The sequence below is a fragment of the Bombus flavifrons genome, chromosome 6 (genome assembly GCF_040668555.2).
Source record: "Bombus flavifrons isolate JBK064 chromosome 6, iyBomFlav1_principal, whole genome shotgun sequence".
In the NCBI taxonomy this organism is placed as follows: Eukaryota; Metazoa; Arthropoda; class Insecta; order Hymenoptera; family Apidae; genus Bombus; species Bombus flavifrons.
This window is the reverse complement of record NC_138447.1, coordinates 4,698,803-4,725,411: the sequence shown is the minus strand read 5'-3', so window position 1 is coordinate 4,725,411 and position 26,609 is coordinate 4,698,803. Positions and strand designations below refer to the sequence as shown.

Genomic DNA, 26,609 nt, shown 5'->3' with positions numbered 1-26,609 from the left:
TATGATGTATTTTTAATTGAAAGAAAAGATATTTGTAGTATTTGCAAATAATATATTGGAATAACAATTAATTTAACGCAATTACTGATTGTTTACTGCTACTCTTTATACAGAACACTATTTACATTACACAATATTTCTATTCATATAAAACATAATTTTGTAACATAACATAAATTTGTAAAACTAATTTATAAAGTCATATACGTCATATATTATTTCAATAAGTGAATTCTACATTTCTATGCATGTATATACACAGCAGCGTAAATTTATGAGCTATACATGTGAGGTCCAATACACAAAGGTACTTACAAAAGCAGACAGTGCCGGCCCCACTCTGGGCCCAAGGGGGAGCCCGGGGTCACATTCCAAGATGGCTGTGCCTGAGGAATGCAGTGGGTGCCCTCCTAAGACGCCTTCCTCCCTCCTTTTTTATTAATCGAATCAATTCACCTATCCTAGCGAATATTCTGATTACTAAGACGAAATAGTTTATTTCAGCGTGTATCCGGTGAGTGCTGCCTAGATTTGAAAGTAGCATCTTGTAGAAAATAAATCTGAATGAGGGAAAGAAAGGTGGTACAGGAAGACCTAGAAAGGTCTTTACTCTAAAATGTGTGGTCTTATCTAATGAAGCTCCTTTGCTGCAGATAATGCTCATGCAGGAGGATGCTACTTGCTCGTCTTAAACAATGTCTCATAGGGATATCTCTGAGGTAACAAGATCCTACAGTACAAATATGATGACGAATATTATTATCATATTTTAGAATTAAAATCATTTAATTTTATAAATTTGTGTGTTTTTTATTTTTGTATTCATTATAAAATTTGGTCTGCTGTTTGCAATTTTGATAATAAATTATGTTTTTAAGATCATATTGTATATATTTATGGATATATACATAAAAATAAAAAACAACAAAGATTTGTATTAAAAGTGATAAAACAAGAATTATGTTGAATTGTATATTTTTTATACAATAATTTTTTGATGTTTTAATAATTGATATAAAAAAAAATAATGAAATTTAAGAATTAAATATTAGATTTTAAAATATGAATGAAAATATTTATTAAAATTTTTTATTTAATAATTATTTTATTAAATCACTTATTTCTATTTATAAAATGAAAATTGATATAAATTAATATTTATGATAATTATATATGTAATAATTAATGTTACCTTATATCAGCTTAATATTACTCAAATAAGTTCAATATTACCTTATTTTTTATAATAAATTTTGTATACAATGTTTATAAATAATATTTAATTAATACAATGATAGTAACAATATAATTCTGAAATAAATACGTACACATGTATGTGCATAATATATATAAATTATATATATTATATATATATATATATATATATATATATATATATATATATATATATATATATATAAAAATATTTATAAGGTGGAGCCCGAAGGTACGTCGGCCTTGGCTGCTGGATCAAGATCTCTATTTTTAGAGACTGTACGTCGTAGCAATGCAGCATGTCAAAATGGTGATTATGCTCTTGCTGCAAGTTTGTACACAGAAGCTCTTGCTTTGGATCCACTCAGCCATGTGCTATATTCAAACAGGTCAGCTGCCCGGCTCAAAATGGGTTTATTTGCACTTGCTCTTCAGGATGCTGTTAGAGCTACCGAACTTAGCCCTCAATGGCCAAAGGTAATAGCTGCTTTTGTTTGTTACTTTCCAAATAATTAGTAAAACCAATATCTCTATTAGGCATACTACCGTCAAGGAGTAGCCTTACAATGTCTAGGGAGACATGGAGAGGCTCTTGTAGCCTTCAGTACAGGTTTGGCACATGATCCTACCAATTGTCAACTCTTATCTGGTCTTGTGGAAGCATCCTTAAAATCACCATTGCGTGCAACACTAGAACCAACATTTCAACAATTACGTGCAATGAAACTTGATGAATCTTCTTTTGTTGTCATTTCTGTTGTTGGCCAAGAACTTCTTGGAGCAGGACAGTATAAGGCAGCAGCTGGTGTATTAGAAGCTGCTCTTACTATTGGTTCTTGTAGCTTAAAATTAAGGGGTTCTGTATTTTCTGCTCTATCTAGTGCATATTGGGCATTAAATTCTTTAGATAAAGCTATCAATTATATGCAACAAGATTTAGGTAAATATTGAAGATAGATAAAATAATAAGTATGTATCAATAGAATATTTCTTTGTATTCTGAGTAAAAATATTTTTAGGTGTCGCACGATCTTTAGGAGATACCCAGGGTGAATGTCGAGCTCATGGAAATCTGGGCTCAGCATATTTTAGCAAAGGCAGTTTTAAGGAAGCTTTAACAGCACACAGGTATCAATTGGTTTTAGCTATGAAGTGCAAAGATACTCAGGCTGCAGCATCTGCTTTAACTAGCCTGGGTCACGTTTATACAGCTATTGGTGATTTACCAAATGCACTTGCATCTCATAAACAATGTGTACAATTAGTAAAACAAATGGGAGACCGACTTCAGGAAGCCCGAGAAATAGGAAACGTGGGAGCAGTTTATTTAGCAATGGGAGAATTTGAAAGTGCTGTTGATTGTCATACACAACATTTGAGAATAGCAAGACGTTTAGGAGATCGTGTAGAAGAAGCAAGAGCTTTCAGTAACTTAGGTTCATCTCATCATTATCGAAGAAATTTTGGTCAAGCAATGGCTTATCATGAAAATGTGCTAAGAATAGCTCAAGAACTTGGTGATAGAGCAATAGAAATGAGAGCTTATGCTGGATTAGGTCATGCTGCAAGATGTGCAGGTGAACTTTTTAGAACAACAAATAATGAGAAACTTAATGAGGAATTAACTTTATTGTAAAATCTCTTTCAAATATATCATTATTTAGGTGATCTGGCACAAGCCAAGCTGTGGCACCAAAGGCAACTTGATGTTGCTTTAGCTACAAAAGATAAAGTTGCTGAAGGACGAGCATGTAGTAATTTAGGAATAGTTTATCAATTACTTGGTGAACATGAAGCAGCACTTAAACTACATCAAGCTCACTTAGGAATTGCTAGATCATTAGGAGATAAAGCTGGTATGGGTAGAGCATATGGAAATATTGGAAATGCTTATAACGCATTAGGTTATTATGAACAGGCTATTAAATATCATAAACAAGAATTAACAATAAGTAAAGAGGTAAATTGTTTAAGATATGCAACGAAAAATAAATTTAATAGCAAATTTATACTATAAAACAATATAAAAATTGTTGTTTAATATAGGTCAATGATCGTAGTTCAGAAGCTAGCACACATGGAAATTTAGCAGTAGCATATCAAGCTGTACAGGGTCATGAAGCAGCATTAAGACATTACAGAGCTCATTTAGCTATAGCGCGCGAGTTGAAAGATACAGCTGGTGAAGCTTGTGCATTACTCAATCTTGCTAATTGCTTGTCATCTCGTGGCAGATTTGAAGAAGCTGTTCCATATTATGAAAATTATCTTATGTTATCTCAGGAACTACACGATGTTGAAGGAGAAGCTAAAGCATGTCACTTCTTAGGTTATGCTCATTATTGTTTAGGCAATCATCGTGAAGCTGTTAGATATTATGATCAAGACTTAGCATTAGCTAAGGATTTACAGGATAAATCTGGGATGGGAAGAGCTTATTGTAATTTGGGGTTAGCACATTTAGCTCTTGAAAATTTAGATACTGCACTAGAATGCCAAAAATACTATTTGGGTAAGAAAATCGTGCATCTGCATATTTATATTTTAAAAATAGCAAAATATATACTTAATATTAATAATTTATCTTTCTATATAGCTATTGCACATATGACTAAACATTTAGCTGGAAAATTTCGTGCTTTGGGAAATATTGGTGATTGCCTTTTACGCCTTGGAGAAGCTGAAGAAGCAATAAAAATGCATCAAAGACAATTAAATTTAGCACGACAAGCAAGTGATCGCAGTTTAGAAGCTGCTGCTTATGGAGCTTTAGGTATTGCACATCGGACAATGAAAAATCTTGATAAGGCATTAGGATTTCATACTCAAGAACTAACTTTAAGACAAGAAGCTGGTGATTTACGTGGTGAATGTAGAGCTCATGGAAACTTAGGAGCGGTACACATGGCACTAGGTCAATATACTCACGCAGTAAAGTGTTATCAGGAACAACTTGAAAGGGCAAAAGAATTAGCAGATTCAGGAGTTGAGGCTCAAGCTTTAGGTGAACTTTATTTATAATGTTTAAACTACTTAAATTTACAGCAGTAATGCTCACTATTTTTCTTTTAAACAGGAAATTTAGGAATAGCTAGACTTAATATGGCACATTATGAAGACGCAATTGGATATTTTGAACAACAATTAGCAACTTTAGAACCATTAACTACGGGCACAGCCTTACTAAATAAAGCTAGAGCACTTGGCAATCTAGGCGATTGTTATGAAGCCTTGGGAGATCCAGAAGAAGCTATAAAATGTCATGAGCAGCAATTAACAGCTGCTACAAAATTGAAAAGTATAAGAGAACAAGAAAGAGCATATCGGGGTTTAGGTCGAGCTCGGGAAGCAACTGGAAATTTACAAGAAGCTTTAGTTTGTTTTGAGAAAAGACTAGTAGCTGCACATGAAGTTGATAGCCCAGAATCAAGAGGCGCAGCTTACGGAGATTTAGGTAATTAATATGTAAAATATTATTCTATAGAACCTATAAATATATTAACTTTTCTTGATGAGTGTTATAAGTTGTTAATATCAATTGTGTAGGTCGAGTACATGCTGCATTAGGTAACCACGAACAAGCTGTTAGTTGTTTGTCACATCAACTGGCACTTGCCAGAGGACTTGGAGATAAAGCTGCTGAAGCAGAGGCTGCTAGTGGGTTAGGAGCTGTTCATCTATTAATGGACGATCCAAATTCTGCATTACGACATCATCAATTGGAACTTTCAATTGCTGAAGCTTTAGATGCAGCTGGGTTACAAGCTAGAGCTTGTGCAAACTTAGGTGTAACTCAAGAAGCTTTAGGACAATTTGAAGAAGCAATAAGATTACAAGAACAATCATTAAGTCTTGCAGCAGCAGCTGGTGATCAACCAGCAAGAGCAGCTGCATTTTCCAGTTTAGGTCGACTTCATCATTTATGTGGTGATTTATCACGAGCTTTGAGTTACTTACAATCGGGATTGTCTTTATCTGAAGGATTAGGAAGAAGAGAAGAAGCAGCTAGATTAAGACACAGACTTGGTCTTGTTCATTGGGAAGCTGGAGAAGCAATTATAGCTGTAGAACATTTAGAGAAAGCAGCAAATTTATTAGAATCATTAGATGGAATTTCTTCAACCCTTACCTGTGGACAACCAAACAAATCTGAGTTATTATCAGAAACGTACAGAATGTTACAAAAAGTACTAATCAGTTTAAATAGAGCTGAAGAAGCTCTGAATTGGGCAGAAAGATCGAGACGAAGTAAAAGTAATTGTTTAGATGATGCTGCGCATTATTCCGAAATTATTGATAGACAACGTGGAGTCATTTTATATTATAGGTAATTTAAATTTATTAATAAATAGTGTGAACGAATTGTAATTCCATAAAACGACTAGTAAATGTCAAATAACGTTTCAGTGAAGTAGGGTGTGAATTACATGCTTGGTGCTTAGCTCCTGGTCGGGGACTATTACGATTTCATTCTACTAGTTTAGATGATGGTATAGGACTAGAGAAGCGAGTTCTGCAGGCACGAGAAGCTCTTTTAGACGAAACAAGTGAACTTGTTGAAGAAACAAAAATACCATCGAGAGGACATCATCTCAATGCTAGTTCATACAGTTTGAGCAGTCTGTTTAGTGTGGGTTCAATTAGTTCACGAGCAGGAAGTGCTCGATGGGGACGAGGAACCAAAGGACCAACATGGCAATCACCATTACCAATTCAAGTACTTTATGATTTACTTTTAGCACCTTTTGAAGATCTTTTACCACCAGCAAGGAAGGAACTAATTATGGTAGTGGAGAAGTCTTTATATTTGGCACCACTTCCAGCTTTACAATCAAACCCTGGAGAAGATTATTTGTGTGAAAGATTTTCTTTATTAGTAGTACCATCGCTTGCAGCTTTAAAAAAGCGATCAAAGACTCCTATGCCAGAAGGAGGTGCAACGGTAGCTGCATTAGTTGCAGGAAATCCTGTGCTTCCTGAAGAAATCAGAGAAGAATATAGATGGTCAGAAAGTGTTGCTTCTACTGAAACAGAATCTGAGATTGTTGCTGAATTATTAGAAGCCCGTGCTTTAACTGGTAGGTATCATTAAAATTAAATAAATTTTAATAATTTAAATAAATTAAAGAAAATTATAAATAAATAATCTTTTTAATCTTTACTAATAGGGATAGAAGCAACGAGGTCGACTGTTTTAAGATCTTTACCTGATGCAGAATGTGTACATTTAACAGTACCAGTTTTCTGGAATTCTGCCAGTTTAGCATTAACTGCAGATCCTTGTGAAGATCCATCTGTAAAACCAGAATACTTGCTAAGCTATTCAGATATTACAAAACTAAGAATAGCTGCCCGTTTAGTTGTAATATCTAGTGGCCATGGTTGGAATAGTACAGAAAATACAACTGCTACATCAGATGGCGTACAAAATTTAGCCAAAGCTTTATTAAATGCAGGAGCACAATGTGTACTTATAGGAATGTGGGCAGTTCCACCTACAGCTGGTAGTATATTATTACGAGCATTCTATAGTGCTATGTTACAAGGTGCTAGAGCATCAAGAGCATTGGCAGAAGCTATGCAAACAGTTCAACATACAAGACATTTCGCACATCCTGCAAATTGGGCTGGTTGGTTACTTATTGGAGGAGATGCAAGATTGTCAAACAAGGTATAAATCTTAAAAAATTTATTAAATTTAATAATTCATATGTAAATGATAGTTCATGAAATATACATTTAGGTTGCCTTAATGGGACAAGCACTGGCTGAATTATTACGCGGTGGTCCTGAACAAAGTCGTGATGCATTACGTGTAACACTTCATTTAGTAGAAAAATCATTACAACGAATACATCGTGGACAAAAAAATGCTATGTACACAACTCAGCGTAGTATTGAAAATAAAGTGGGTGCAGCCACTGGTTGGCGAGAACTTTTAATGTCAGTAGGTTTTAGATTTGAACCTGCTGGAAATGGAATACCATCCTCTGTATTTTTCCCACAAAGTGATCCAGAAGAAAGATTAACAAGATGTAGTGCAAGTTTGCAGGCATTATTGGGTTTGGGACCATCATCATTACATGCTCTTGCTAGGTTGTTGCAGGTAGTAAATAAATCTGTATATTCTGACATTGCTACTTGTAAAAGTTAATAATCTATTATATTAAAGGAAATTTTTATTGTAGGCACCAGAAGCAGCAGAGGATGTTATTGCTGCAATGAGAAGAGCTACATGTGCGACGGAAGGTCAAGAAGTCACATTACCAGTACAAGTATGGAGAGCATCAGGATCTCATGAATTATTTGCAAGTCTAGGTTTTGATCTCATGGAAGTTGGTCAATCAGAAGTTACATTAAGAACAGGAAAACAAGCTTCACGGAGAGCTGTTCAATTTGCTCTTCAAGCTCTTCTAGCTTTATTTGGTAAGTCTAAACTGGTCATGTGTGTATAGTAAATAAAAATGAAAATATCTCATCTAAATTATAATTATGTTCTTAGATACACAAGAAGCACCTAAAAGTTTGACTTTAGATTCTAGTAGTTCAATGGAAAGTCTAGCTTCTGTTGCTCATATTGAAAAAAATGTCATAGAACGACCTAGATTAGGAGGTGCATTTGCAAATTACGTTCGACATCGAGGTGAACCTGATGGTAAAACTATGGAACCACCAAATGTTCCAATTCCTACATCACGACAACCATGTCAAAATAGTGGAGGTATAAATAACTTAGACTAAAATTTAGATAAGTATTGAATATAAAATTATAATCATATGTATGTTTTATAGGTGAATCGGATGTTGCTTTCACTCCTAGTCCTCCTGTAGCACTCAATTTAAATCATCAAACACGTATCAGAAATCTTTATCCCGATCAAAGCTTAAGACCAGGGTCTAGTTCAAGTAGTTCAGTAACAGATTGGGATAACGGTCATGCAACAGTTCTAAGGCGACAACCATTACCACCCTTACCAGCAACAGTACTAGAAAGATTAAGTGTTCGAACAGAAATTGGATCTAATTCTCCAAGAAAGCCTCGTCATCCTACAACAACTGAAGATATTTGTTCTCAGACTGACTCTGCACAACCTGCAGAAACACATAATCAAAATTTAAGAAACGTAGCCACGTCCCTCACAAGTTTAACACGTGAATTAACGCCTACGATTTCAGATGTATATCACGAGCGAAATTTAGGATTAGGATTGGCACCATCTTTATCAAAATTATTAGAAGAAGTAGGTTCTGTGACTGGAAATGAAGAAAATCAATCAACACGAACGAATCATAATCAGGCTCAAAATTGGATGCAAAATGAAGAATTATGTCGAAGAGATGAAGCTGATGGCAGATCCATTGCTGAGTCACAATGTAGTGCTACCAGCTCTAACAAAATACATCGAAAAGCACCTCCTCCTCCAGTGTAGATTATTTATATACTATTTATAAGCATTAAATGATATTTTAAATGAAAATAATAGCACGAGGTACCAAAGAATGGAAGATATTTTATTGGAAACAAATTTCTTAATATTTTGTGATTTGAGCTGGGAATAATTTACGGTGATTGCTTATTTTGTTGCAATATGACTCTAATTATGCACTTTTTACATAATATATTTTCCAATACAAATATCAGTAAATGCCATTTGCTTACACTGATAATAAAATTCGATATTAACAAGATACTGTATACAACGGCACCTAATGCTATACTCGTGTTTCTTAATGCGAAAGTGTATTATATTAGCATAAAAATGAACATTGTTCATGTATGTTATATTTAAATTTATTAAATGAAATTTATTATTATATATAAAGTGCGACCAGTGACTGAAGTAATGTTTCAATTTAATAACATATTTAAATTTGTATAAAGTATTGAACTAAAAGTTTGTACTTTTTCATTTTTGATAAATATATTGATGCATTTTTTAATGGGATGCATCATTTTATAAAAATTATGTGCATGTATTTATACTTATATCATCAACAAAATATGAAATTGCTGTATTTAATTATCTTTTAGCATATGAATAAAAATCTAATAATGAAATTAGTAAATCATGAAGAACTGAATTTAAAAAAAGATAAAAATACACTTAAAAATTAGATAAAAAATTAAGATACCTTTATTTTGTTCATTATTAAAACAATTTTAAATGACCAGTTACATTATCTATCAATTGAGCTGGACCTGGACCAATAGCACATACTGTTTTACTTCCTGGCTTTACTTGTGTCTGTCCAGCATCCTGTATTATATTTGCCAAAAGTCCTACAGTTCTAGCTTGTTTTGCTATTTCTTTCAAAGCATTCTCGCTATCCACCTAAGCATTTTTTTATTTACTAATAAGGATTTGACTTAAAGCAAATAATATTACATGTAATATATATATAAGAAGTATATATACCTTAACGGTAATTTTAGCTTGGCCACACTTTTCCCAAGCATATAAAAATTCAGGATACTTTGTGGCTGCCTTATAAGCTGCAACAGCAGCATGAGCACATTGTGCTGCAATTTTTCCTTTTCCCATTTTTAAATCAGTTCTAATAACTAAAACAAGCTTGTAATTATCTGCATACATTTGCTGAAAATAAAAACTATTATTTTTGTTTGTGTATTTATTAGATTAATTATAAAAAAATATAAATATATATACAAATTTTAATTTTACTTACCTTATAATTTAAAGTTTCATTGCAATTATCATTAGAAGATTGCAATTTTTTTCTATTTATTACTGCTATTATTTTATATAAAGAATAACCTATTATTGCTGAAATTATAAATCCTACCTTTGCATCTGTAGCGGTTTGCAAAAGTATTTGAGTAATATTCATCTTACTAAAATTTACTAAAATTCTGTAACATTAAAAAATATTCAATCACACTATTAAAATTTATTTAATTCGTTACAAAGAATTTAATTTTTAAAAATAAATTAGATATAAAAGATAGATATTTACATCAAAGTAATTTTACAAAACGTATATATCCTTAGATTATTAGATATTAGATATTAGATTAGAAGATCCTTTTTCTTTTGATATAAGTAAAACTTATATTGTTCCATGTGACAGCTTCTATAAGGTTAGGTATCATTTAAACATATACAATATAAATGTACATAGTACATCATACACATATAACTCTGATAGAAATTAATAATCTTTAAGCATAATTCGAGACATAAAGTATTATATTAAATTTAATTTTAACTCGTTTTTAAAGATATATAAAGTAACATATTTTTTAAATATCTATAATAAATTTTAAAAGAAAGTAATACAATATATGCATACACATATGCATGTGTAGAGATTTATATAACAATTTTTAATTGAATTAAAGAACATTCAGATTCATTTTTCTATTCAAAATATAAAATTGTTTGATAAATTTAAAGAAGACATTATATATATACATATAGGGGTGTTATACATGTAACTGTTATGCAATAATTTCACTATGAACGCGCTATAAAGTAGTATGAAAGTAACGCCTCTAATAATGCGAATGTTTTCAGATTTAAAGTATTCTCAGTGACCCAAGCAGAAGACAAAAAAAGTAAAATTAAATGGGAATTATAGCGCATTCGTCTCTTCGTTTGTATATCTGTGGCGCGTTTTGGTTCATACGCGGTTCAACAAACACCCAATGTGGCGCTTGAGTTTGGAAGGTTATGGATTAAAGCTTCGGGGTGTGGCATCATATTGTGTTTTATAAAATAAATAGAATATTGTATGCTCTTGTGATGACGGGTGAATTCATTTTCTAAACGTAACGAATGTGAAGTACCTCCTTTCAACGGTGCGTGTGATGCCTACAACATTTCAACCACCGCTTGAAATTTGTTTTTCGAGAAAATTTTTTAAATGTATTTACGACGATATCACGTTTTTGGTGCTTTACTCTGAAATTTGTGTTGTTTGAATGAAAAAATATAAATTCAAAAATGTTTATTATATTTTTCAATTAATTTGCATATTGATGCATATTTATGTGTAACGTTGACACAAGGTAGTTGATTGTTGCTTGATAGGATACGGTCCATGAAATCACGTGTATTAAAATCTACGTGGGATGTTGGGCGCTATCACCCCCACGAACCCCCACGAGTATACCGAAATGTCTCGGTTAGCCGACTACTTTGTTGTGGTCGGCTACGACCACGAAAAAGAGAGTAAGTTTTTATTTTTAACGAAAGTAAAAATATATCGATATTTTTAATATACATGATTGTCAAACATTTAAGGTGTGTAACAATAAGTAATCTTGGCAAGTAAGTTTTTATAATAAAGTACACACACACACACGCGCGCGCGCGCGCGCACACACACACACACACACACACTGTATATTTTCAATAGCGTAAATATTTAAAGATATTTACAGTAAATATTTTTTATTTGTGTGTTACGAATTATCGAAGTATTATTAATATTTTATATTGTTTAAGAAATTTAAATATTTGTACTACAAAGATATAGTTTATCAAAGTACAATAACAAAAAAGTTGATATAATATGTAATTTTATTTATGTTTATAGGAGGGGGTATAAGTAATGGAATCATTTTACAAAGGTTTCCAGAAAAGGATTGGCCAGATACACCATTTATAGAAGGAATAGAATGGGTAAGATTTTTCTTTATTACATTTTTATTTCTTATAACTAATCTTTTCTCAATTAATTTTATTTTATAGTTCTGTCAACCACAGGGATGGGCCTTATCTACAGAAAGACAAGAACCACGATTTTTTGTATCTATTTTAACTGATATTGATGCAAATCGTCATTATTGTGCTTGTATGTGTTTCAATGAAACAGTGTCTATATTGCCAAGTAAGCCTGTAGATGAAGAAGAAGATCCTGTAGATGGTGATAGTCGTTCCTTGGTTAGAACAATATCCACAATAGCACATCACAGCATTATGTATGCACCTAAGTGTCTGGTGCTGGTTTCCAGACTTGATTACATTGAAACTTTCAGAGTATGTGACATTTTGCTTAGTTTGAGACTATGATTATATTTCTATATGTAACAATAATATTTTTATATTGTTGCTGCAGAATTGCCTTGGTATTATATACACAGTATATGTAGAAAATCTTGGAATACCATTAGAAACTTTGGTAGGAAACATATTAGGTTGTATACAAGTACCACCTGCTGGTGGACCACAAGTAAGATTTAGCATTGGTGCAGGTGATCGTCAAGCACTTCAGCCTCCAATTAGTCCTTCCCTTCCAATAACACACAGTAGTGTAAATCTTTTATTTCAACAACTAGGTAAGTGTAAAACAGCTATTATTACAAATATGTTCTTGTTTATACTTTTCATTAAAATATATTTATATTTTATAGGAATTCGTAATGTACTAGTATTGTTCTGTGCTGTTATGACAGAACATAAAATACTTTTTCATTCTGCAAGTTATTCACGATTAACTGAAGGATGTCGTGCGCTTACTGCACTAATGTATCCATTTAGATACACGCATGTTTACATTCCTCTTCTACCAGCAGCTTTAGTTGAAGTACTCAGTACACCTACTCCATTTATCATGGGTGTACATAGTTCATTGAAACATGAAGTTGCAGAACTTGTAAGATGTTCAATAGAATTATATAATATGTTTTATTTTATTATAACGATTTTTTATTAAATGTTAAATTCTTTTGCAGATGGATGTAATAGTTGCTGATTTGGATGGAGGTTCTATTATGGTTCCAGATGGAGTAGCACTTCCATTACTTCCAGAACCACTTCTATCACAAACACAAGATGCATTATCTCTAGTATTACAACCAGAATTAGCTTGTGCAGATTATGCTTTTCCACCACTTGCAACAAGAGCTCCTCACTCTCCTATGTTAGATAAAGAATTACGAGCAGTTTTTATGAGAACTTTTGCTCAATTATTGCAAGGATATAGGAGCTGCCTGACATTAATAAGAATTCATCCAAAGCCTGTCATAACATTTCATAAGGTCTTTATATTATTATTGGTTCTATTCACTTTATAGTGTTTAAAGATAAGAGGGAAACATATAAATTGTATTTCTTATTTCTAGGCAGCTTTTCTTGGAGAACGTGGCTTAACGGATTGTGACTTTACAACCAGAGTTCTGGATTGCATGTTTTTTACTTCCTTTATTGCAGAAAGGGGACCACCATGGAGGCCTTGTGATGTGTGGGACGAATTGTATAATAATTTAAGTGATCAGTTAAAACAGGAAGCACAAGATCATAGTAAGTAACAATAACAAAACATATAATTAATAATGATAAAATATTATATACAATAAATATCATTTCGATACTAGGGCTTATTTTAACACATATTCAAGAATTAGCACAACAATTGTACACAAATGAAAATCCAAATCCTCAACCATACGTACAAAAAATTTTAAAACCACCTGAAGGAGCATTTGCTAGAATACATCAGCCGCTTTTACCGCGCATTAATCCAGAACAAGTTCAAGCAATTATAGATGAGGGTCTTGCCAAAAATAATCTTAAAGTTAGGTTAGTATTAGAAATAAATTTGATATATTTTTGTATATGTATCATGACTATGATATTTTATACTTATATTGAACATTTTGTGTATAGATTATCGTCATTAAGGCCATCACAGCCTCGTATTGTACCTATGGGTCCACATATTTCATTTGTTCATGATACTAGACATTTGGTTAGCAATTCTGCACGTAGACTGGAAGTTCTGCGTAACTGTATAAATTGTATATTTGAGAATAAAATATCTGATGCCCGTAAAACGTTCCCAGCTGTTTTAAGAGCTTTGAAAAGCAAAGCTGCTCGTTTAGCGCTTTGCATGGAATTATCACAGCATGTTGTTGGAAATAAAGCCATGCTAGAACATCAACAATTTGATCTTGTAGTTCGGTTAATGAATTGTGCATTGCAAGATGATTCATCCATGGATGAGCATGGAGTTGCTGCTGCACTTCTTCCCCTTGCTACAGCATTTTGTAGAAAACTTTGCACAGGAGTAATTCAATTTGCTTACACCTGTATTCAAGAACATCCTGTATGGCAAAATCAACAATTTTGGGAAGATGCTTTTTATTTGGACGTTCAGAAAGATATTAAACGTTTATATCTCCCTGGTGAAAATTCTCCACCACGGCTTATAAATGATGGTATCTTAAGTCCTATTAGTCCACGTGATGGCAAGGAATTTCCATTTCGTGATCGGTATTCAATTTATCAAATTCAAGAACCATCGGCTCTTGAAATAGCTGCTGAACAAATGAGGATTTGGCCAACAATAGATCCAGAGAAACAAAAGGAACTTACTGCAAGTGAAGAAAGTACCATGTATAGTCAAGCAATTCATTATGCAAATAGGATGGTTTATTTATTGGTTCCGTTAGATATAGGGGCAAAGACTCATCGTCAAGATAATATTTATGATGATGAAAGAGCAAGTAATAGTATTACAAATAGTGTAGCAAGCGATAGTGGTGATGCAGAGTCTGGTTTTGAAGAAACTGATCCCGGAGAAACTGGTAGTGCTGTTATTCGAATGGTGTCACGATTTGTAGATCGTGTTTGTACTGAAGGAGGTGTAAGTGCTGAACATGTTAGATGCCTACATCAAATGGTTCCTGGTGTTGTTCATATGCATATTGAAACTCTTGAAGCTATACATAGAGAAAGCAAAAGATTACCTCCTATTCAGAAACCTAAAATTTTGACACCTAATATGTTACCTGGTGAAGAAGTTATTATGGATGGTTTGCGTGTTTATCTTTTACCAGATGGGAGGGAAGAGAGTTCTGCAGGGTTACCAAAGATACCACCACTCTTACCAGCAGAAGGCGCAATTTTCCTTACTAATTATAGAATCGTATTTAAAGGAATACCTTGTGATCCATTTGCTTGTGAACAATTAGTAGTTCGTGCTTTTCCTGTAACATCTTTAACTAAAGAGAAACGAGTTGCGGTGCAACATTTAGCACATTTAGATCAATGTTTACAAGAAGGTCTTCAATTGCGATCATGTACTTTTCAATTGATAAAGTTAGCCTTCGATGAAGAAGTTACACCTGAGAATATTGAGACTTTAAGAAAATTAGTTCATAAAGCTCGGTATCCACCACACATTTTTCATCATTTTGCTTTCAATGGACAAGTATTAGTTACTCAGACTGCACATCACAAAGGAAAAGAGAAGAATGCTACTCTTAAGTAAGTAATTTCTTATTTAACTTTTTTTATGTTTATCATTTATCACAATAAAATGATTTTTCTTTTAGAGGGTTTGCTAAGAAAACACTTTTAAAAACTGCACGTAAAGCTGGTTTTAAACCAAAGCAGTCATCTAAAAGACAAAAATACGTCTTGCCAAATATGAACATGATTACTAATAATAAGTACATGACATCACCTGGTCGAATGAGTTTACCTGTTACAGATAATAATGATCTAAGTCATGATGATGATCTTAGTGGTAAGTTAAACGTTTAATATTTCTGATATTCAAATAATTCTCAGTCTATTTACCATTTTATATACCATCCTTACAGTAGATGATTTTGAAATTCCTGGTATTGTAACTCAACCACCAACTGATGCTAAAACCTTAGAACGATTATCGGAACGTAGTTATGTCAGAGATTGGTATCGATTAGGATTGTATTCAAATGGGCCACACAATAATCGTAGAAATGAACCATTTCGATTATCTTCTGTGAATTGTGCCTATATGATTTGCAGAAGTTATCCTGCACTTCTTATAGTTCCCTCATCAGTATCAGATGAAAGTATTCGTAGATTTTGTCGACTTTATAGACATAATAGAATACCTGCTGTCACATGGAGGCACCCAAGAACAAAAGCACTTTTAATTAGAGGTGCTGGTTATCATGGGAAAGGTGTCATGGGCATGCTGAAAGCTCATCCAGCATCTGCTGGTAACTTAAAAGGTATCTGTTAAGAAAGTGTTTTGAAATGTGTAATCTTTTATAATATTCTTAAATATTTGTTTTATATTCTTAGCAACATCATCAGAAACCACATCATCTTTAGAGCAAGAAAAATATATTATGGCTCTTGTAGCTGCTACTCCGTTATCTGCGCTAAGACAAGGTTCTGCATGGGGAATGTCTGATAGTTCTCTTAGTATTGATTCTTTATTGTTAGCTGCTGAAGATCGCAATGCTACACCCGAACAATCACGACGAAATCCATTTAATAAAGCTATTGGAACATTAAGGTATATACATATATATACCTTTTAATTAAAATTTTATGAAATCAATAAAAGATTGGTTAATTAATATATGTGTTATTCTTTACAGTTCATCAGGAGGTAAAGGACCTAAGAATTTTGGTCGTTGGGGTTCATTAAAAGATAAGAGACATAATTCCCAAGTCTCTTTAACTTCAGTTCATCAACGTGGAACTGTTAGACATTCTGCAGATTCAGACAGTGGTACTGAATGCGTTCATACTTTCCAACGTGCTGCATTATATATTCTTGGTGAAAAAGCTCATATGAAAGTAAGATAATTTTAAATTAAATTTTTTTAGTTGTATATGATGTAATTTCACAAAATTAATCGTTTGAATGCAATAGGGTGTTAAAGCAGAATCAGCACCAAAAACAGACTTTATTCCAGTGGAATATTACGATGTAAGACATACCAAAGCTGCATTTAAGAAACTTATGCGAGCATGTGTTCCTAGCTCTCCAAATGTAGAACCTGACCAAAGTTTTTATAAGTATGTATAATCTATTTAGAGAAAATATGATTTCATTGGATATAATTTCTGATAAATAATATTCGAAATTTCAGATTAATTGAAAGTTCAGAATGGTTACAACAACTTCAAAATTTAATGCAATTAGCTGGTGCTGTAATTGATTTAATGGATGTTCAAGGTTCATCAGTAGCTGTTTGTTTAGAGGAAGGTTGGGATACCACAGCAACAGTGTGTTCTGTTGCTCAAGTATGTCTTGACCCACATTATAGAACTATCGAGGGTTTTCGAACTTTAATCGAGAAGGAATGGCTCGGATTCGGACATAGATTTGGGCACAGAAGTAATCTTGCAGCAAATTCTCAAACAACAAATTTTACGCCCACTTTTCTTCAATTTCTTGATATAGTGCATCAAATTCAAAAGCAGTTTCCATTAGCATTTGAATTCAACGAATATTACCTAAAATTCTTAGCATATCATTCGGTTTCTTGCCGTTTTCGTACATTTTTATTGGACTGCGAATTCGATAGAGTGGAATGTGGCATTACTGCTGTTGAAGACAAAAGGGGATCATTGACAAGTCATCATAAAGGTGTAGATACAGGTAGTGATGATGAAACAATTTATCCAGGAGGTAGATTAGCAGGGACAAATACAGGATGCAATCTCGGTCAAAGCATATTTGATTACATCGAAAAACAACACGCACGGTGTCCCTTGTTTTATAATTTCATGTATACTCCCAATACTGAAAACATGGTATTAAGACCCGTATCGCATTTGCCAAATCTTGATATTTGGCAATATTATTTAGAAGAAGAACTGGCTCATGGACCTGCATATGACTTAGAAGTATTACAACAAGATTCCCAACAAGAAGAAGAAGCAGAAGCTGCTGATGGTGTAGTTAAAAGTAATCGCAAAGTAGTTACACAAGGGTAAGATTAAATTTATGTTATATTTTCCTCCGTTTTCGAATTATACTATTTATATTATGATGTATTATAGGTATGATGGTGTAAGTTCAATGGTACCCGATCAATTTTCTCATCTTTTAGAAGAGATACATAGATTAGAAACTGAATTGGGTCATTTACCTCAAAAATGGAAAGTTCTTTGGGACAAACTTGAACTGCCAAATACAGATTCACTTGCTGTTAGTAACAAACACTGTAACTATTTAAAAATGATGTACTCATCTATGGATATATGATGTAAAAATGATAACATCTTTTATTCTATAAATAGAGACACGCATCATTTAGCACTGCATTAGTCAGATATCACGGTCGGTTGATTCATAAACGTTCTACATTAGAACTACTTTTAAGAGGCAAACTTGCTAGTGGAAGTACTTCTGGAAATGATGGTTCCGTTTATGCACATCCCCATAGGTAATTTTTATAATCATAAAGCTTTCTTTAAAATGAAATAACTGAATGCTGAATAACTTTACATTCTCGTTTTTAAAGGTTTGAACGATTAGATTCAGCTACACCAACTCACTGTGATGCTTGTTCTGGCGTATTGTGGGGGCCAGTAAAAGCTGGTTTACGATGTGTAGACTGTGGCCATGTATGTCATGACAAGTGTGCTGATGCAGTACCAAAAAATTGTACAAAATATAAGGCAGTAACTGATAATTTACAAACACATACACTTACGCGAAGCGGTGGTGATAATGGAAGCGTAAATTCAAGTACGAATATTACATTATGGCTTTATAAACTTTTCTTGTAAACTATGATTATATGATTGAGCAATGTTATGTATTATTTTATTTAATGATATTAACAATTCACATCTAGGTGTTACTACAATACAAACCTCTTCACAACAATATTACGAACAATTCTCTAGTAATGTTGCTGAAAATAGAACTCATGAAGGTTACCTTTATAAACGAGGTGCTTTGCTTAAAGGCTGGAAACAGAGGTGGTTTGTATTAGATTCTATAAAACATCAACTAAGGTATTATGATGCCATGGAAGATTCTCATTGTAAAGGATATATAGGTATGTAGAAAATAATTCAAAATTGGAATACTATAGTATAAATTTATAAATATTTATAATTTTACAGATCTAGCTGAAGTAGTTTCTGTAACTCCAGCTCAACCAATGCCAGGGCCACCAAAGAAAACAGATGATAAATCATTCTTTGATGTAAATGTCTCATTTTGTATCATTTATTATATTTTCAAAAATGAAATTTCTATTATATGTCTTTATATTTGCAGCTTCGTACAAATAGACGAACATATAACTTTTGTGCTGGCGACGCAGCAACTGCGCAAGAATGGATCGAGAAAGTCCAAGCGTGCTTACAATAGCTTGATTATAACTCTAATTTAAATTGTGCAAGTGACTGATAGATTAAAACAGATTTTAATTTTGTTACATACAATTGTATAGTCTAATAGTACGTATTATAGACTGCAGTAATTTGCTTTAAATATTTTGAATCCAACAATCGTTGGAATGAACAGTATCATAAATTGAATGTGATGTACTCATATCCTTGACATAGCATTATTATATAAATGTATATTGTAACTATATATAATTACGTTAAGTTTTAATTATTTCAGCTGGAAGATAAAAGATCATAACATACTCAATTAAACGTTACATTTTTTATTTTGTTTATTATGTTTTTAATTTTAGATGGATATATATAGAACAGAAAATATGTTAAAATATTAGATGAAATACCTATTCTGCGAATTATTGTTAGTATAATTACAGTTATAACTGGAAAAGTTACGACCTTGCTTGTTAAAGAATAGAACGCGAATTAAAATAAGGGCATGTTTTTTTTTAAATCTCATGTAGTATTTGTTTAGTAATTCTGTTATGTTTATTAGTAAAATTAAAAGAAGTCTCCTATATCTTTAATTTTTAGTTGAAATTATTCTCGCATTTATAGCACTTTTTATATGAAATATATAATCTTTTTTATGCTCGCGTTGCACATACCACGAATAGATTTTCAGATAAACGGAATGTTTAAATTTAATAAAGTAAACAAATTACGTACTTGCAATTCATTTGATACTTTGTTCATATTGTTATGAATTTTAAACATAATATTCAAAAGTAGTGTTTCAAATTTTGTAATAATGGGGATTAAAATAAAAATTGCTTCATATTTATTAAAGCGTCTTTGTTCGAAGAAGAACTTACTTTTATTTCAAATTTATACATTTTCCAAATAAAAAATCAATTTATAATCTATTAGTTCTCGTTACATACAGAAAAAATAAAGTCGTTACTTATATACAAGGTAGTCTATGGTTTAAGACTGTAGGATGGAACCACGCCGCGTACATATACGACCGTGTCTCCCACCACAAAAGATCTGACAAATCATCGGATCTGTGTCTACGTATTACATATACGAACGTGATCGTGAGAGTTTTTACTCCATGATTGGAGGGCGTTTTACTCGTAGAATTGTCAATGTTCTGTCAGTGGATAATTTCTCATATATTTTCGATTGCTTAAAATAGTTAAGGTATTTTAAAAGGAAATATTCTGTTAGTAACATTTCTTAGTAATCGTACCAATTGTCGTAAATGTTAATGATTAGAATTTCATAAACCTCGTAAAACGAAAGCATATAGAAAATAAGGGTGTACAAGATTTTTAATTATGGATCGTTATTATATGGTAGTTTATATATTTTTTATAAAAATATAAAGAATACTTTGATTTTTTATTGAAGGTGACAAAATTCTAAATATCTCATATTGTAGTTAGTATTAGTAGAATGTTACTATATATACATATATCTTGAACATTGATCCAAGCTATGGTTTGCTATATTGAATCCTTATTTAATTTTCACACGATATTATTGCATTCGCAGTACATCGCTATTTTTTTTCAGAGTGTTGATTTAATTATCAACAATATTATTGTGGAAAGCTCTTTCAAAAATCTAAAATGACAGATTCAAAGTATTTCACCACTACTAAGAAGGGGGAGATATTTGAACTTAAATCAGAGTTGAACAATGACAAAAAGGAAAAAAAGAAAGAAGCTGTGAAAAAGGTGAGTTAATTTATTGTTAAAATGTCCTAATTATTCATAATTTTGTATAAAATGGAAATAAGTTACAAGCAATAACAAAACATATGACAATTTGATATTCTTTCAATTAAACATTTATATTTCATGAATAGTTGAGTAGTTTTATGCAGCATTGGTATGCTTTTAAAAGGCAATATATTTTTATAAAAGGTAAGTCATAAAAATCATTGTTAATATCAAAATATTTTGCTTTAGACATTTATAAGTTATAAACATACAATTTTTTTTGGTAAATCTGTTTCATGCTGACCAAAGAAAAGGATGAAGTAAAAGCATACAATAATTTCTCAAATTTGAGAAATTTTAATAATACTATAGTATATGCATTACATTAGACAGTATATTTTAGGCATCTTCTTTCTACAAAAACACAAATCTACAATGAATTGTTTGAAATATTCATTTTTATCAAACTAAGCATAAATTATAGTGGAATCTTTACTTAATTAATAGCAATATTATTTTAACAATTAATCACAATCAGTACAGTTATTTTCAACTTTATTATGAATATTTTTTTTATTACTTATTTATTACTTATTCAAATATAATATTAATTATGTTTAGGTAATTGCATCCATGACAGTGGGTAAAGATGTATCAGCACTTTTCCCTGACGTGGTCAACTGTATGCAGACAGATAACTTAGAACTCAAAAAGCTGGTGTATTTGTACCTGATGAATTATGCCAAAAGTCAACCAGATATGGCCATTATGGCTGTCAACACATTTGTTAAGGTAATGTAGCTTAAAAACTTAATAAATACTTACTATGTTTTATTAATGCACTTTTACCCTCTATATATTTTAATGACACTTGGATGATGTTGAGAGTCTCTGTCTGCAAAGAGGCAAGCTGGAAAAACTTTGTGTAGTAATTCTTTTTAAGTTCTAAAAATTTTTCAAGTAAATTTGACATTAATTTTGCAGCCTGCCTCACATCATGTACAGACCGTGCTTTGCAAATTACATCAGTTTGCACAGAGCTGTCTGCGTTATGGGACGGAATGTATTATTTCTTTTTCTTAATGAATTGCTTATTTTTCAAAGGGCACGAGACTGGAATTTGGCTGAATGAAATATGGCACTCATCTTAAATATCTTAAATTACATAAGAATATATTAATAATCTTTTTATTAGTTTGTGAGTTGTTACCACCAAATTCCAGTATTTTTCTTCAGTTAAGCATTGAAAATAGGAATGGAATTATAACAGTTGTAATATTTAGCAAAATTATTAAAAAATTCACTGAAGGAGCTCACAATATATGTGTTAGTTTTTTTTAATATTAATGCACTAATATATTTTATGCTGATTTTCAAAATTGAGCATGGAACTTTTTCTACAAGCCATAAAAATGTTATTTATATTTAAACAGCTTATAGAAAAGTTGTATAATAACACAGCTATATATAATTATATTTAGGACTTAATTGGTCTTACAAGAAGATTAGATGTAAAATAATCTCAATAGTAGAATCAAAAATTTATTTTTTAGATATAATGTTTACCGTGTAAACAGCATGAATAAACCAGTTCCTTAAATGTCCATTTTATATGTATGACTGCATTATAAATTGCTGCTTGTATGCAGTGCATATATTTACACTATCTGCACGCAAAGTGTTTTGTTCTTTATACAAAATTTTAATCTTCATTGATAAATGTAATCAGTGTTAAAATTAATATTTCATAATGCAATTACTATGAACACTTTGATGTATACATTTTTAAATGTTTGAATAAATATCATGTAACATATTCTTATGTGCATGACACTGAATTCTCTTAATGTGAAATTTATAATTTAATCTTAATTTATAAATCGCTATAAAAAGTAAAGAACTATAAACAGAAAAATCTTAAGATGAATATCTCGTGCTCTTTAAAAAATGATCAGTTCTGCATCATATTACATTAAATGGTTGATAAGTATAATATTTAACAATTAATCAAAATGGTGACGGTGACCAATTTGACCTTTTTCGTTCTGACACGCAAAAGGAGCTAGCGACATCTCCGATGACAAAGGTACCATACCACTTTCTACTTCGTTAAAATTCATGGGTTGAGATAGATAGCCACTGCTGTGACTAGACTTGAATCCCTGGCTTGCCCGATTTTTGCGCAGGATTGCGAGGACCCAAATCCGCTGATCCGAGCATTAGCAGTTCGCACAATGGGTTGTATACGCGTGGACAAGATTACTGAGTACCTCTGTGAACCACTGCGAAAATGCCTGAAGGATGAGGATCCATATGTTCGTAAAACTGCAGCTGTTTGTGTGGCCAAGCTTTACGATATTAACGCAGCATTAGTTGAAGATCAAGGATTTCTGGATCAATTGAAAGATCTTCTGTCTGATAGTAATCCCATGGTAAATAACTTAAATTTATTTCTCACTTACTATCAGCATAAAAATCATTATTTATTATTCCATTCAATTTTTATATTAGGTTGTTGCAAATGCAGTAGCTGCTTTATCTGAAATTAACGAAGCAAGTCCTAGTGGACAACCTCTAGTTGAAATGAATGCACAAACTATTAATAAATTATTAACAGCACTCAATGAATGTACAGAATGGGGTCAAGTTTTTATTTTAGACTCCCTTGCAAATTACTCACCAAAAGATGATCGTGAAGCACAAAGCATTTGTGAACGTATTACTCCTCGTTTAGCTCATGCTAATGCAGCAGTTGTTCTATCTGCTGTTAAGGTGTATATTTAGTGAAAAATTAATATTTATAGTTAACATTAGAAATGATTATTTCATTCTTTAAAAATAGGTTCTTTTCTTATATAGGTACTAATGAAATTAATAGAAATGTTACAATCAGAATCTGATTTTGTTGGCACATTAACAAAAAAATTAGCTCCACCCCTGGTAACTTTACTTAGCTCTGAACCCGAGGTGCAATATGTAGCATTGCGAAATATAAACCTTATTGTACAAAAACGTCCAGATATTTTAAAACATGAAATGAAAGTTTTCTTTGTTAAATATAACGATCCTATTTATGTTAAACTTGAAAAGTTAGACATTATGATTCGTTTAGCTTCCCAAGCTAATATAGCTCAGGTTTTATCCGAACTGAAAGAATATGCTACAGAAGTTGATGTGGATTTCGTACGAAAAGCTGTGAGAGCTATTGGTCGTTGTGCCATTAAAGTTGAACCATCCGCTGAACGATGTGTTTCAACTCTTTTAGATCTCATACAAACAAAGGTATTTCAAAATATACTTAAAACAATAATTATTAATTTGGATGTCCTTATACATATTTTTGTTGTATTAGGTAAATTATGTTGTTCAAGAAGCAATTGTTGTTATAAAAGACATTTTCCGGAAATATCCAAACAAGTACGAAAGTATTATTTCAACTCTTTGTGAAAATTTGGATACACTTGATGAACCTGAGGCGCGCGCATCTATGATATGGATTATTGGAGAATATGCAGAACGTATTGATAATGCAGATGAATTACTTGAAAGTTTCTTAGAAGGATTCCATGATGAAAATACACAAGTTCAATTGCAACTACTCACAGCAATTGTTAAATTGTTCCTTAAAAGACCTACGGATACTCAAGAACTAGTTCAACAAGTTCTTAGTTTAGCGACTCAAGATTCTGATAATCCTGATTTACGAGATCGAGGATTTATTTATTGGCGATTACTTAGTACAGATCCAGCAGCTGCCAAAGAAGTTGTACTTGCTGAGAAACCTCTTATTTCAGAAGAAACTGACTTGTTAGAACCAACACTACTAGATGAATTAATATGCCATATTTCAAGTTTAGCTTCTGTATATCATAAACCACCTACTGCTTTCGTTGAAGGTAGAGCAGCAGGTACTAGGAGATCATTGCCTGCTAGAAGTAATTCAAGTGAAGATTCAACTCAACATAGTGCACAACCTCATGCTCAAGTTATTCCTGCTCAAGATTCTTTAATAGGCGATCTTCTTAGTATGGATATTGGTACACAAAACTTTTATTGCTAGTATTTTATTACTAGTATTTTCATTGACCTTATAAATCGTGTTACATTAAATTGTGTTGTAGGTGGTTCAACTATGGTCACTCCAACACCAGCTCCTCAATCAGGATTGGGTTTAGACTTATTAGGAAGTGGGTTAGATGGAATTTTGGGTGGGACTGATGCTGGAAGTAATGCACCTGTTGTGTCTCAAACTACTACTGGACTTCTTGGTGACATATTTGGTTTTAATCAAGGTCCTACTTCTTATACAGCACCTAAAGTTAATTGGTTACCTGCTGAAAAAGGCAAAGGATTTGACATATGGGGAACATTCTCAAGGAAGTAAGTACAAAAGACATAAATATTTATTTATTATATATATTTTTATTTATTTTATAATGAGAGTAAGACTTTAATTGACTAATATGTTATAATAAAAATTTATTTTTATTTATTCTACAATAGAAATGGACAAATTAGTATGGATATGACATTTACAAATAAAGCAATGCAACCTATGGGTTGTTTTGCAATACAATTAAACAAAAACAGTTTTGGTTTAATACCAGCTGCATCATTGCAAGTACCAAGTCCTTTAAATCCTGGTGCTAGCATAGATACTAGTGTAATATTATCTACTGCTGGTGCAGTGCAACGAATGGATCCCTTGAATAATCTTCAAGTTGCAATAAAAAATAATATTGATGTGTTTTATTTTGCTTGTATTGTTCCCATGAATGTATATTTTGCAGAAGATGGACAATTAGATAAAAGAGTATTTCTTAGTACATGGAAAGATATACCAGCACAGAATGAGGTATTAGTTTCCTTATCTATATTGTCATTAAATTCTCCAGCACTTTTTAAATAAGTGGAAACATTTAAATATTTCAGGTACAATACACATTAAAAGGAGTAATGCTGACGGCAGATCAAGTTGTACAAAAAATGCAACAGAATAATGTATTTACAATTGCTAAAAGAAATGTTGAAGGACAAGATATGTTATATCAATCTCTTAAATTAACAAATACTGTTTGGGTATTAAATGAATTGAAAATTCAACCAGGAAATCCTGATGTTACTGTAAGTTAAAATCTAGATCTAAATTTTTGTAGTTTTTATCTTTTAAAATGTTTAATAATCAACTTATTTCAATTACAGTTATCTTTGAAGTCTCGTTCGGTAGAAGTGGCACCAGGCATATTTCAAGCGTATAATGCAATCCTGCATTCTTAAATAGCAAATTAAACCATTTGACATTAAGTTATATCATATTTCACGCCTTAATCCAATAATTTGTTTATATAAATCATTTTTATGTATTATTGCATATAACTTATCCAGCTGGAAGTTATTAAAAATATTTGTTCGTATTTTATCATAAATAACAAATTTAATATACTGTTAAACTTATCATAAATGGGTGTAACTCAAAATAAAAAGAAATTGTGTTAATTACCTATATTTATAGCATTTTCTATATAAAGAAGGGGACAGGCGAAATGTATTTTATATATAAATAAGCTCACTCTTTTTCTTTTAAACTATATGCTTCAGCTTC

General features: G+C 31.9%; 4 protein-coding genes across 10 annotated transcripts; 3 read left to right on the top strand and 1 right to left on the bottom strand.

Annotated features, from left to right (window-relative positions):
• Positions 1 to 354: 354 nt before the first annotated feature.
• On the top strand, positions 355 to 8,645 carry LOC138181126 (tetratricopeptide repeat protein 28). 2 transcript variants are annotated; one of them, XM_069115723.1, is made up of 16 exons: positions 355 to 514; positions 654 to 719; positions 1,435 to 1,692; positions 1,753 to 2,155; positions 2,235 to 2,792; positions 2,880 to 3,175; positions 3,262 to 3,727; positions 3,812 to 4,219; positions 4,292 to 4,669; positions 4,762 to 5,542; positions 5,623 to 6,293; positions 6,384 to 6,886; positions 6,959 to 7,321; positions 7,404 to 7,641; positions 7,718 to 7,936; positions 8,008 to 8,645. In XM_069115723.1, exons 2-16 carry the CDS (start codon positions 696 to 698, stop codon positions 8,643 to 8,645), a joined length of 6,204 nt encoding a protein of 2,067 aa, XP_068971824.1. In that variant the 5' UTR covers positions 355 to 514; positions 654 to 695. The 2 variants fall into 2 exon arrangements, with proteins under 2 accessions (XP_068971824.1, XP_068971825.1); XM_069115724.1 differs by lacking the exons at positions 355 to 514; positions 654 to 719; positions 1,435 to 1,692; positions 1,753 to 2,155 and having other exon boundaries at positions 2,167 to 2,343; positions 2,427 to 2,792.
• Positions 8,646 to 8,789: 144 nt separating this feature from the next.
• On the bottom strand, positions 8,790 to 10,224 carry LOC138181131 (peptidyl-tRNA hydrolase 2, mitochondrial). 2 transcript variants are annotated; one of them, XM_069115732.1, is made up of 5 exons: positions 10,192 to 10,224; positions 9,904 to 10,087; positions 9,633 to 9,812; positions 9,349 to 9,548; positions 8,790 to 9,262 (listed from the first exon to the last, which is right to left on the bottom strand). In XM_069115732.1, exons 2-4 carry the CDS (start codon positions 10,063 to 10,065, stop codon positions 9,366 to 9,368), a joined length of 525 nt encoding a protein of 174 aa, XP_068971833.1. In that variant the 5' UTR covers positions 10,066 to 10,087; positions 10,192 to 10,224; the 3' UTR covers positions 8,790 to 9,262; positions 9,349 to 9,365. The 2 variants fall into 2 exon arrangements, with proteins under 2 accessions (XP_068971833.1, XP_068971832.1); XM_069115731.1 differs by lacking the exon at positions 8,790 to 9,262 and having other exon boundaries at positions 9,328 to 9,548.
• A 491-nt stretch (positions 10,225 to 10,715) lies between these two features.
• Sbf (SET domain binding factor) lies at positions 10,716 to 19,615 on the top strand. Of its 3 annotated transcripts, XM_069115592.1 has the most exons (22): positions 10,716 to 11,035; positions 11,268 to 11,408; positions 11,776 to 11,861; positions 11,931 to 12,218; positions 12,298 to 12,517; positions 12,593 to 12,834; positions 12,914 to 13,219; positions 13,304 to 13,481; positions 13,556 to 13,760; positions 13,848 to 15,449; positions 15,518 to 15,711; positions 15,788 to 16,186; positions 16,260 to 16,476; positions 16,562 to 16,763; positions 16,840 to 16,985; positions 17,060 to 17,905; positions 17,976 to 18,123; positions 18,216 to 18,361; positions 18,440 to 18,666; positions 18,776 to 18,982; positions 19,050 to 19,132; positions 19,207 to 19,615. In XM_069115592.1, the coding sequence occupies exons 2-22, from the start codon at positions 11,309 to 11,311 to the stop codon at positions 19,297 to 19,299; spliced, it is 6,135 nt and encodes a 2,044-aa protein (XP_068971693.1). In that variant the 5' UTR covers positions 10,716 to 11,035; positions 11,268 to 11,308; the 3' UTR covers positions 19,300 to 19,615. The 3 variants fall into 3 exon arrangements, with proteins under 3 accessions (XP_068971693.1, XP_068971694.1, XP_068971692.1); XM_069115593.1 differs by having other exon boundaries at positions 10,716 to 11,408; positions 15,791 to 16,186; XM_069115591.1 differs by having other exon boundaries at positions 10,716 to 11,408.
• A 692-nt stretch (positions 19,616 to 20,307) lies between these two features.
• AP-1-2beta (adaptor protein complex 1/2, beta subunit) lies at positions 20,308 to 26,510 on the top strand. Of its 3 annotated transcripts, none has more exons than XM_069115595.1 (12): positions 20,308 to 20,483; positions 20,859 to 21,022; positions 21,629 to 21,799; positions 23,067 to 23,093; positions 23,194 to 23,439; positions 23,519 to 23,779; positions 23,867 to 24,289; positions 24,360 to 25,044; positions 25,129 to 25,387; positions 25,511 to 25,862; positions 25,940 to 26,131; positions 26,210 to 26,510. In XM_069115595.1, the coding sequence occupies exons 2-12, from the start codon at positions 20,915 to 20,917 to the stop codon at positions 26,282 to 26,284; spliced, it is 2,799 nt and encodes a 932-aa protein (XP_068971696.1). In that variant the 5' UTR covers positions 20,308 to 20,483; positions 20,859 to 20,914; the 3' UTR covers positions 26,285 to 26,510. The 3 variants fall into 3 exon arrangements, with proteins under 3 accessions (XP_068971696.1, XP_068971698.1, XP_068971699.1); XM_069115597.1 differs by having other exon boundaries at positions 20,308 to 20,505; XM_069115598.1 differs by lacking the exon at positions 23,067 to 23,093 and having other exon boundaries at positions 20,309 to 20,483.
• The last annotated feature ends 99 nt before the right edge of the window (positions 26,511 to 26,609 follow it).